This window comes from Rhea americana, unplaced genomic scaffold (assembly GCF_003343005.1).
Source record: "Rhea americana isolate MKP2758 unplaced genomic scaffold, rheAme1 scaffold_49, whole genome shotgun sequence".
In the NCBI taxonomy this organism is placed as follows: domain Eukaryota; kingdom Metazoa; phylum Chordata; class Aves; order Rheiformes; family Rheidae; genus Rhea; species Rhea americana.
The window spans coordinates 5,232,624-5,245,000 of NW_028186634.1; the positions used below are offsets into that span (position 1 = coordinate 5,232,624).

General features: G+C 36.3%; 1 protein-coding gene across 1 annotated transcript in view; it reads right to left on the reverse strand.

Moving 5' to 3' along the window:
• Positions 1–117: 117 nt before the first annotated feature.
• GALNT18 (polypeptide N-acetylgalactosaminyltransferase 18) overlaps positions 118–12,377 on the reverse strand; it is a gene marked incomplete at its 5' end in the record, with an annotated part of 121,647 nt that continues 109,387 nt past the window's right edge. The window contains one exon of the mRNA XM_085317091.1: positions 118–585. Coding sequence (XP_085173217.1) covers positions 439–585 — 147 coding nt within the window. The remainder of the gene's footprint in view (positions 586–12,377) is intronic.

Genomic DNA, 12,377 nt, shown 5'->3' on the forward strand with positions numbered 1-12,377 from the left:
TGTGTCTGGAGAATATTGGTAATGCCGAGATCAGGCTCGAGATTCATTTTTCAGCGAAAACATTGAAACCTCCATTTAATTTCCAAACTGATCTCCATGGAGACAGCTAGACAGTAATAGTGTTTATACTTTTTTATTCAATAAAAGCTCGAGTTATAAATATTCTCCTCTTGTTTCCTATTTACAGTTGCAAAATATTTTAGGATTACCTACCATAACCTGCCATTCAACATATCTATAAATGCCATGACAACATCACTGTGAAACGAAAATGTCTATTTTCAGCCCACAAACCCAACTTCCACACACACACAAAGAAAAAGGGAAGGGAAAGAGGAAAGAAGGAATGGGGTGTCAAGGGGAAATACAGTACAGCAGGCAAAATTGCAGTATTTGCTACACAGTAGCAAAAGAACTGGGTAGAAAAATTTTAGTCTGCTATGATGACAAGCTTTTCAGGACATTTGTTATAGACCAGCGCTGTCCAGTGCATTTCTGAAGGACGAGTTGAAACCCAAATTCATTTTCACTGTTCTCCTGCAGTTCCAGGCAGCGCTTGGATTTTCGGTTCTGGATAGGGCCTCCCTTTAAAGATGGAGGGAAAAAAATGATGAAATATTACTATCTTGAAACATTGCTACTATGTGATGATATAGGTTAGAGAGCATTCCAGTGTCCATCTTCACTATTGTCTTCTGCTGCTATGAAAAATTACTCAGAGACAAAATAAGCACTAGGCTGAATTTGGAGTGGAGAGGCCTTTTGGCACAGGCTAGTTTAATCTCTGATTTCGGTTTGAAATAGCCTCAGTTGCTTAGTTACCATTTCAGCAAATGGGACTCCTAGAATTAATCTGTTTCTGGTGTGCTCTTAACCATAAGCTGAAAGCTCTTGGACTAGTTTTCCTGTTGAATTACCTAGCTGTGTGGCTCTGCTGCACCTCTGAAACATGAAACAGTGTCAGAGAGGACCTGTGTCTTGGCCCAGGATGTTCTGTATTTCCTCATAGAGGAGAAAATGCCTAAAATAGTGTATTCCTTGAATTCTGAATAGAACTGTCTTTTATAATCTTACAACGTTGCTAATCCTCAGTATCAATTTTTCATTCATTTAGCAGTTTAATACTTCTCCATTAAAGCCCTCTTTATCTTGTCTATTAGTTGGAACAAATCTTAAAGTACTGGGTTTATCACATAGTTAACTGCAGATCTAAACTACAATTAAATCATCATCATGTAGATAACCTACATTAGGTATTTTCTTCAATTATGTCAATTATGATTTCAGTTTGTTCTTACACCTTCTCTCATTTAATAGTAACTTGTATGCATTAGGGCCTGCAAAGTTTCTTACAGAATACACAGAGTAGAATAATTTGTGCAGTGGTCCGAAGTCTGACTGTCTCTAGAGTATCTTGGATTTGTGTAACAGAGAATTATTGGCTTAATCTGCAAATCAAAGAAAGGAGTGTAACTCAGTACAACCAGATAAATATAGCTAAAGTACGGAAATAGCAGCCATGTACTTAAACTGCTTACTTGCATGGGGTGGAGTCGCTGTTTTTGGAGGGGGGGAAGAAAATCTGTTTTTTCAAGTCTGCTATACTTTACATTAAAAAGTCATAACTGTGACTGATTTATTACAAGCGTAAAAATATTAGGATAAATTCCATAGAAATGCTGAGATTTGTATTCAGAGAATGTTCTTCTTCAAGCAAGGGTAACTGATTCCACTCGGTATGGGGTCCACTTCACCCAGGTGCCTGGGGCGGGGGGGAAGGGTCTCCTCTCCTCCAGTCGTATCAGTAATACTGAGTAAGTAGTTTCTCTGAGGAATGACCCTTCTAAAAAATATTTGGAGACTGGCAAATTGAATACAGAACTAAGTTTAAAAGCCCTAAGGTTTAAATATGATTTGGATAAGAGAAAGCGAGTAAGCATTTTCAGAATAGTCCATGAAACTGAAAACATGAGGCTCCCATAAGCCCTCTTTGAAGGGCCTAGGTGCAGACTCTAGATAAAATTTTCACTGATTGCTAGACAAACAGGCATTTTAGTATACCTCTATAACTGAATGCTAAGTGAACTGTATTTTCCCATTGCTGAATAACTATTATTGTCATTCATATTAATAACAGTAGTTAAATGTGTCTAGTGAGAGCATAAACTCAATCTCAAAAAATGTATTTAAAGAAACAAGGTTAGGAAATTAGTAAAAGCTTTAGTATATGTCATTTGTTCCCTTATTCCCTCCTCCCCTCCCCCCAAGTTACTTTGGCCTTGATCCAAAGATCACTGAAGTCAGTCTTCCATGTGAATTCAGTGAGTTTTGAATTAGGTCCTTCATATATAAAACTCCAGGGTAATGGATAATTTCTCATCGCTAAAATCTTTTTTTTTTCTCTAGTAATGAAGCATACAACCTCAATTTCTTAAAATGTAAAATGTATAAATCCCCCCCCCTTCTTTTTCTCTAGTAATGAAGCATACAACCTCAATTTCTTAAAATGTAAAATGTATACATTCCCCCCCCCCTTTTTTCCTGTGTAAGTAGACTCAATTTTGCATGGCACAGAGGCTCAGTGGTATGTAGGAATCAGAGACTGGAATTTAGCACAAGTGGATTTTTTTCCCCCTAAACCCGATATTGAGATCTTCAGCTTCTTTGAGCTTCCAAGTAATGCTGGAGGTGCCTGTGTTTGTCATTTATGTTAACTAGGACTGTATCTTTCTGATGCAGGCACATGCACAAACTAGTCCTTTTCTCAGTTTGGGGAGGGCTAAGACATGCTCAAGGTTTTGGTCTGATCTTGCACTAATGAAGCAGGATAAAGAAGCACTGCCACTTGATGTCTCCTCAGAAAACTGAGGAGTTATGCATCCCTCATTTGCCTTATTTTTATTTCTGCTCTCCAACGTAACTTTCTTTGAAGATTTCAAGGTAAAGAAAAGGTGATCATAATGGAGAAGAATATTTTCTTCTGTTCTGAATCATGCAGAGCACAGACTGGTATTACAGTAGATGTGTATATGAGACTACTTTAATACAGGCAGCTACGTAAACAAAGGATAACCACTCCTAAGGAAAGACAAAACAAAACAAAACAACCACAGATGCCCCTCCTCTTTCCTGATGTGCCCTTATGTGAAATTCAGCATTTAACAGAAACTCAGGAGAAATGACTCAGGAGAAAACAGAAGAAGAGCCTCAGAAGCTCCGTTTGATGTTCTGCCAAGCACTGCAGTGGCTGCTGAAATTCACCCTGCTGAGCACATTGGAGCCTACTGTATGACACATAAAAGAGACACCAAAGGGAAGTAGCAGCTAATACGTGCGAGTTAAGTGTTATAGAGAGCACAGATGGCTTTTAGCAAGGTGACTTTTTTTTTTTCCTACAAAAGAGAGACATAGAGATTCAAGTCCTGTTAGAACCAGAAAAACAGCTCCCAAGAGATGAGGGCCGTACAGAAGAACCATGGCATAATCCCTCGGAGAGGTAGCAGTCTATACAATTTTGGTTCCTTTCAGTAGTCACGTGAAAGGAGTGCTCTGAAGTAGAGTGGGAAGGATTTGTATTGTACTWATTTAAAATTATGTACTGTTGGATTATTTAATTTTCTTGATTTTTCTTGTGCTTTCTTTTCGTATGTCTAATACAACCTTGCTGGAGCTCTCTYAGTCTTTTATCTCTAGGGAGAGAATAGCACACCCAGTATATGTGGCAAAGCCTGAATTAGTTAGCTGTATAATTCATAAAAGCATGTTAACTGGATGATCAGTGAGAGCAAGCAAGCAACTGCCACTAAAATCCATGTTTTGCTACTCTGACCTGGGTTTTTCCTCCAAATCAGATTGTTCCTGAATGGCTTCTGCAGTTGCTTATCATCATTAGTGTTTGGAATGCTCAAGCCAAATGCAAGAACAAAGCTGTCCTTTTATTTAACCCTTTATTTATAACTATTCGGTAAAATYTGTATAAAAAAAACTGATGGCAATTGTGTTTACTCTTTAGCAAAATGGTCTATTGTATTATAGCATTTCAGGCTAACAGAAAGTGAAAAGCAAGTTGTCTGCCTGTCTGCTTCCCTTTCCCTATGCTACTAGGACCCTAATTTTCAATTTAAAGGCAAAAAACTGATAGCCTAGGGTAATGTCTCTTACCATGATGCATTAAATACAATTCTTTAGGCAGAAACAAGTCAGGGAGGAAAATAAGCCTTTTCCGCCTAGTTGAACAGGGTTAGGATTAAGATCATTGATGACAAGGGACAACTTAAAGGCAACAGAATTCTCATCAGGATAAGTAAATTAAGGCAAACGATTATATAAAAATGGACTGAATGTAACAGCACTAACAAGTTTGATGACAATCTGACAGGTTTTGCAAGGTGGATTCAGTAATTCCTGTGAGAAGCGCAAATGCTCTTGACTACTGCTGGTATCATTAGATCATATAAAACCAACCTAGTGCTTCCTAAGCATACTTCTGATGTGAGCACTGTCCCATGCATAATCATGCACCATCCTGTTTTGACCAGTAACTATTGGAATGTGACCTAAAGCTGTGGCTGATCTTCTCTGTCGAGTGTACACTCTGTAATACCAAAGCAGTTTTCACTTAATACACAAATACTTCAAATGTCTAGTTGGTATGTTGGTCAAAGGTATAACTAGTGACAGTAAAACACAACTGTTCCCATGTGATTGGTGTCGTAAAAACTGGCTGTACGTCTTTCTCTGTGCACGAACCTGAATGCCTGGCTCACGTAGCAGACATAATGGAATCCAACACTGAAGCCTTCCTTTAGAATTACTGTGCTTTCTGCATATCTGTCACATCTGATAGCTTTCAAGTCTTTCACTAAAGTAGAAAATAACCAATATGGCATCTAAGAATACCTTTTGATACCTGCAAACCATAATACATGCAATATGAGGATGTCCCAGCATGTCTAGTAGGGTATCTGATGTGACTCAGCTCTATTTAAAAAGTAACATGCCTTTAGGAGGAGCAGCATGTTGCAAATATTTATCTGTTCTAGGTAAAAGCTGGAATGCAAATTAGCTGTGCAAAGCAATTAGTCTTTGCTGAACTGCTCTATCAGTTTTGTTGTGGTTTATTGTGCGCTGGTGAGCGCACAGTTCTGCCATCCCCCTTCCTGCACTTGTGCTGTAGAATAATGGAGCTGGATAGGTCCTTAATGGATATTGGGCCTTGCAGAGCTAAGCTTGGATAAAAACTTTCATAAAGTTTCTTTAAATGGCTAGAAGGCTTTCCATCCAGAGGGCTAAGAAGGGGACAGACTACTGGTACAGTTCTCTTAGTAAAAATACCAGAGAAGACATTAAATACAATTTCTTTTGCAGAAACGTACATACAGTGCACATACACAGTGGAACTCCTGCCTCTCCATACAACTGCTATTGCAGAAAAAGGGTTAGATATTGTTAGGCTCCTCAAAAACTCCATTCAAAACCAAGCATTTTTTGACTTCATGGCAAAAAACAGAAGATACATTAGAAAGTATAGAACATACATACACCTAGTCAAAAAAGTTCTCAACGGTTCCTGATTTTTCTCACTAAAAAGCTTGTATGTTTAAAAAAATGAGATCACAGGAATCTTTCAATAGGAGATTGACAGATTGTTTTTGAGGACAGTGTACTAGCGCCAGAAGTAGGATTTGACCATAGCTCTCAAATATTCTTTTGTAGTTCAGTGGCAAAACATCACTGTAGCRGAAATATATCCACTGCACTCAGAAGTTCTCCCGTGGCCAACAAATTTAAAAGATTTTTCTTGCTATAAATGCCTTTCTTAGAGTATTTTAGAGATTCAAGCTTTTATTCAAAGTTACTTATATTTTGTCTCCAGTCAGATTTTTAAAAAATCAGTGTCTCAGGTACTGAAAGGCTTATTTAATCAGATGACATTGGTCAGAATGCCTTTGATTTCTGGCTGTATTTCATAGAATTTTTTACCATCATATTTATTCTCTAATTTTTTTCAGTAAGGGAGAAGAAGAAAAAGAACCTAGTAGTTTTCCCTTCCCTTACTCAGAAGGGAATGGAATGAATGTTACTCTGAAGTTGGATTGCCAACATTGTGTTTTGACAGATGAACAAAAGAACATTCTGTGGGAAAAGAACAAAGGTGCTGCTTTACACAGTTTGGTTATTTTAAAGGAAGGATTCATACGTGGGTGTAGAGCATCATTAAAGCTGAATAAATAATTCACAAAAAAAAAAAGACTTGGTAAGTTTATTCTCCGTTTGTGCTCAGCACATCTGCCAGATGTGATCCACGATATTCAGGTTGTTTAGGTAGGTGTGATAGGTTCTGTAAGCTAGTAGTTGTAATGGGTTTCCCAGTTTCTCAGAAAAAGCACTGTAGAAAGGGAAAACAGGGAGGTAACATGGTTGCTTTAGACTATACTTGGGCTTCATAACCTGGTAAGAGGCCTTGGGCATGAAACTTGCACAAGGTTTGATCGTCTCTAACAGTGGAAGACGTGAAATGAATGCTGCAGTGGTCAGAATTCCTGAAAATTCAATTGATAGCAAGTTACTGTAAGGTGTATGCATTTGTTACAGTTTAAACCTACCTTTCGCTCATCTCACACGTTTGTTATTGTACCTTAAAAAAATGCACTTATCAGTTTGTCTGATGATGTATATTTTGAAATAAAAAGTCTTAGTAGGTTAGTAAGTATATCCTGTATATATCCTGTATAGATCTTTGTATTCACTAGTCTATAATTTTCTATTTGTACCTCAATCCATGACCCAAACATGTACATGTTCAGTCTAGTTTTGAAGTAACAGATCTAATCTTTGCAAATACTTCGATATATTTGAACTAAAGCATGATGATAAGGTATATAAATCATGGATCATTGTAGATCATCTCCACTCTAACCAGAATGCATAATCTTCTGGGGTAGAACACTGGGGGTAAATTTCTACTGATGCAAAATTTAGTCTTAAAAATAACTGGATTTTTACAAGCCATTGGGTCTATGTGGTCACTTCTGTATAGCTGTTGCTGAAGTGAGAAAGATGGCATAGGAAAAGGTCAGTAATTTATTCCAAGTAGCTCATGTATTTTCAGCATTACCTATCTAATGCTTGGAAAAACTTTTTTTTTTTTTTTTTTTTTGAGTTTATGATTTCTGCTTTCCTCAGAGTACCAGCATTTAATTTAAGAAAAATAAGAATAGCACAAGACTTAACTTTACTGCATATCAGTGTCAAATTAATATTTGTCTCAATATTATCAAAAAAAGAGAACGCTATCCTGAGGGCTCACAGCTACTTCATCTTTGTTAATAATGTTGCTCTCCTACGGCTTTTTGAAATTTATCATCAACTGTGTTCCCCCTTCTTTTTCCCTCTCCTCCTATCTAGCAAGGGCTTCATTCAGTCAATAGCAAAAGAATAATGGAGTCATCATCCCTCTTTTGAATATGAAAAGAAAAAAAACGTTTGCCATCCTCATCACCAAAAATAGTGCTTTTTTCTTTCTTTCTTTCTCAGAATAATCAAATTTAGATTTGAAATGTAAATTCCAACTTAATTGTGTACTGTCAACTTGTTGAGTGTGGGGGCACATTCATGCATACATGCATGCATATGCACACATAGTTTTATTTCTATGCTGCTTAGTTTTTCAGACTAGTAAGAAGTTGCAGGCAATATATTAATTCCGTATGTTCAATACAAATTACCTCAGATAATACGTAACTTAAATGTTTGGGTTTTTTTAAATGCAGTTTTCCAGACTTCATGACAATCTGTTACTCAGCACAGGTGGAAAAAATGTAAGTAGGCTTAAATGTAGGCTACATGTTAATCACAAAATTAGACAAGAATCAAACTTTGGAACTTTCATTGAACATACAGGGTTTTGGGGTTCATTATATCCGATAAACAGAAGTAAGCTAAGAACTTGTGTTTCTTTGGCAGCAGACTGCATCATTACAAAAGTGAATTTCAGATAAACAAGACTGATTCCTTTCCGCAAGTGATTGTTACATCAACCAAAAAAAGAACATAGTTCCAGACTTTCAATGTCCTGAAGTTCACGGGTGTTGGACTCATCTGCACTGAGGTCTTAAGTACCTCCAAATAAATAAAGCAAACTGGAGAATATACTAAGTTGTCAGGTCTTTCAAAATTAATTCTACTTAAATTAAAATACTCCTGAGTAAAGTATATCATTAGCTGTTTTTCTTCTTTGAAGTGATTTGGTTTCTTATATATTTGGTAACAATACTGCGAGAATAAAGTGCAGTTAACTACTATTATGTGTATGAAATACTATATACAGTAATGTTATATTTTAGAAAGGTGTAGTGTGTCAGCTATTTAAATCACTGCTATTTACAGGTAGGTAGCCAAATGGAAAAATATACTGCGTGCTGTTTCTAAATGTGATTTTTGAAGTATTTTCTCAATAGTATTCAAAGTTAATTGCTCAGTATAGTGCCATAAACTTAGGTGGAGTTATAATAGGAATCAGCCAAACTATTTCTTAAGTTAAAAAAACAAACAAACAAACAAAAAAACCCACCTCTGCTCACCCTGTAGTTGGGCTCTGCTGTGAGGCAGCCATCTGAGAGTTCTCTTACATCCACTCACTTGTGCACAGTGATTAAATCCAATGAAACATCCACTGACAGCAGCAGCAGACACATCATTCAAGAGTTGTAAGAATTTACTCTGCTTATGTTATTTTGTCACATTCCACTGCTGAGACTTCTGGACAGTTGTTCAGATTCATATAATTATAAATACTCCATTTTCATATTGAGGCAAGAAAGTTTTACTACTGCAGTTGCGATAAATCAAATGATGCAGCCATGTCTGTCCATACCAGGTTCTAGTAACTAGTGGACTGTACAGTCCTTTACCTTTTTGTTTAATCCATGCTTCATGAACACAGAGCAGCCAGATTCCAAGAACAGCCATTTAAATAATCTGTGTAATAGCTAAAGCTACAGGATGTGGAAGTACACAGTACTATTAATTAAAGTATTTCAATAAGAGCAATTAAACCTGGCAAGATGAAACACAGTGTCCTACAGAGAATGTAATTGAAATGGAAAACAAATTACAGAAAAACGATACAAAAATCAGAACCCAAATGTATGGATTTAAGCCTAACAGTAATATTTTTCATGGATATACTCAGTTCCAGCGTAATAGGTTACAGAGGCCTGTTGTTAAGCAAGGTTAAGAAAAAGTAACTCCCCTCTGAAATAAAATAAAGTTGCCTCTGAAATATACAGAAGCTCTTCAGGATACAATAGCTGAAAAAACATTTTACTACAGAAGATGGTGACAAAACTGAAAATTTGAGAACGCTTTTTAGTAAAATCTATTACTCAGATCGGTGAGATCATTAGGCATTTTTCAGAAAGTCTAAATGGGACTTCACTGTCTCAGCTGTGGTCAGGAAATCTTCTCTGACCTGTTAGAATAATACCTGCAGGAGTGCATATTGTTGGTATGCTGTGTGTTTCTTCTTTATTTATTCAACGCTATTATTTCCTGTAGAAGGAGTTAAAAAACAGAGGATCTTTTGTATACATATCGTCCTTACAATTCTGGCTAAATGCAGAATTTGCAGCTGAATATATAGTTTGTTGTTTTGGCAACAAATCCAGGTGATGGTATGTTTAGGTTCATCTTGTAATAGCCAGATTCACCTAGTAAGACCTTTGTAGAAACAGAAGATAATACTCAGGATTGAAAACGAGCTTCATCCTAGGGAGTTGATGAGAGTAAGCATCAATGGTCTGACTATAGCCCCTGCCCTAAGTAACAAGTGAATAGGACAGTTCATTTAGAAATAAATTGGATGCCTTTTTGAGAACTGACACACATAACAGCTGAACAGATGAGCTTTAGGAATGCACGTTGGTGGGATCTGTGATTCACATGTTGATATTTTCTGACATTTGTTCCTCGCTGTTGAAATAAATGTTATTTTAAGTCTCTCTCCTACAACTTGCTTTAACAATATACTGCCAACTGTCCTACTGTGCAGAATTCAGAAAACCGTAAATGCAGAAACCCCTGTAGTGAGTGATATGAAATAACTCTGGCTATTTAGTGCTTTAAATTCTACTTGCCTAAGTTCTAAATTATTAGGACTTACTTACCTAAGATGTATATATGCAAGTTAACAAGAAATGCTATGCTTTATGTATCCTTAAAGAATGCAGGCAGGTGCTAGACAAGTTAATTAATTAACTTTGTGATCTGTGATGTGGCAAATTACATTTGCTTAGGTTTTATCTGTTAGCTTAGTTTTGTGGGATTCATCGATCTATATATGTTGCTTTCCAGAGCTCTTTTTGCGTTGTTTTCCTATGCAAAACTCTTGTTAACTTCCTTTCCCTTCTCTTTTTTGAGTGAATATAAGATGCAGTATTAGGTTGCTAATGAAAAACCATTTCGCAGCATGTAGCTGAAAGTCATGCATATGAGCATCTCACTCATAATACGCCTTACGCTCTTTTTCTCCTCGGGGATGAAAATACTGTTATAACACAGAATACCCAGAAATGTAAAGGAAAGTTTACATTATTTTACCAGCCTTTGCTAAGTGAATATCTAGTTACTCATCTTTTAAACAATTAAACACAAGTCCATCCGTCCGTCCCCCCTGAAAAAAGAGAACGTGATTTGCTTAGACCTCCTAAGAGACTCCCAAAGATTAAGGGTTTTTAAATGAGAGAAAATATACATTCCTATTTCTTTGTGAAATATATAACTCTTTCTTACTAAAATATAACTCCATTGAAAAACAAAATACCAAATGACAATATTCTTTTTCTTTTGGGGGGGAGGGGGGCAGTGATTGCATTTAATTAGTCTAGGCTTTCTAATATGAATGCTCAATTTGAGGGCTGCACAACTTACTTTAACCCAGAAACTGAATCATTAGTATTATCATTATATGCTTATAATTAAACTTATCTCTGGAGACCAAGAAATAAATTGAGCACCATTTGCAGAGGCCAAAAAATAAATTGAGCGCCATTTGAAGAAAATTAAGAAAGGATTTTGTACTAGTATTTCAATCAGTCTGCCTGTCCTAACATGGGAATTTAGGCTTAGCTCCTTGGGCCTTTGGTCACAGTATCTAGTTATCCAAAACGACTTTTTCCCCAGTCGCCATAGAAAGATATAAGCTGATTATAGTTGATACTAGAAAAGGAATTTCCTTGCAGCTGCAGCACAAGCCTTGCACAATTTAGACAATAATGGAAATAATAATTTATTTTTTGTCTGTTATACTGTGTATCATCACTATCAGGTTCTGGGATACCAGACTTGATGGCCTGATCATTTCACTAAGTAGCAAATCCTCTTTTCTTGTCATATACCTCATTCTTGCATCCTGATTTAATTTCCTTCCAAGAGAGCATTTGCTAAAGTGTTTTTGTCTGAAACTGGATTGTTGGCTATTATTTGGTAACCAAATCTTGCTTGCATACATATTGCTCTTGCTTTTATTGGAATGAAAGATGTAACTTAGTTATTGATTTGATCAGGACAAAGTTTTTTTTTTTGTTGTTGTTTTTGTTTTTTTCCCTAGGAAGTTAGAATAATAGAAGACATGTTCTAATGTTAAAAGTACTTGCATCCATTTTACAGCTGAGGAAAGCAAGACACAATAAGCGTTTGGTTCGGGAAAATAAAGAAGGAACCAAGAATGGAGGTCAGGCCTCCTGAAACCCGGTCACTTGATTTCTTAGTTATCAGTCAAGTGATAGCGTTCAGGATTTGGTTCTTCTTTTGCATGTGTGTCATTCATACGATGCCATGTAGTACCTTGCTGTCAGAAGCAGTCATCTGTGAATTTTTCAGAGAGAATTTATCTAGGAATCAGAAAATTAAAAAAATAACATGGAACTAGAAAATAACTTTTTCGTAAATAAATGTGATGTTGAAAATCGTATGCTAAAATATGCAAATAGGGTATCTGCTTTGAAGGAAAAACATGGCAATGTGTTAACTTTCCTTTAAATTAATTCAGCACAAGTGTCTTTGGAGCTTAAACGTAGTCCTCAGGAGAGTAAATACTGCATAATGTGATATGCTGGAAAAGACTTGAAATGCACCCACTAAAAGCCTCTTTTTCTGCTGCATTCTTTCTAGCTGGCAAGTTCTGCACCTAATTTACAAAGATTAAAACCTGCTACTAGAAAATTACTCCAAATATAAGGCTAAAACTCTAGAAGAAAAGGTTTTTTGTTGCCACTAACTACAGCAATAACTACAAGCCAAATGTAACACCAGTTATTAAAACACAGTATTATGTAGTATTATTTGTATTTAATATTTTTTTGCATGTGAATGTTATG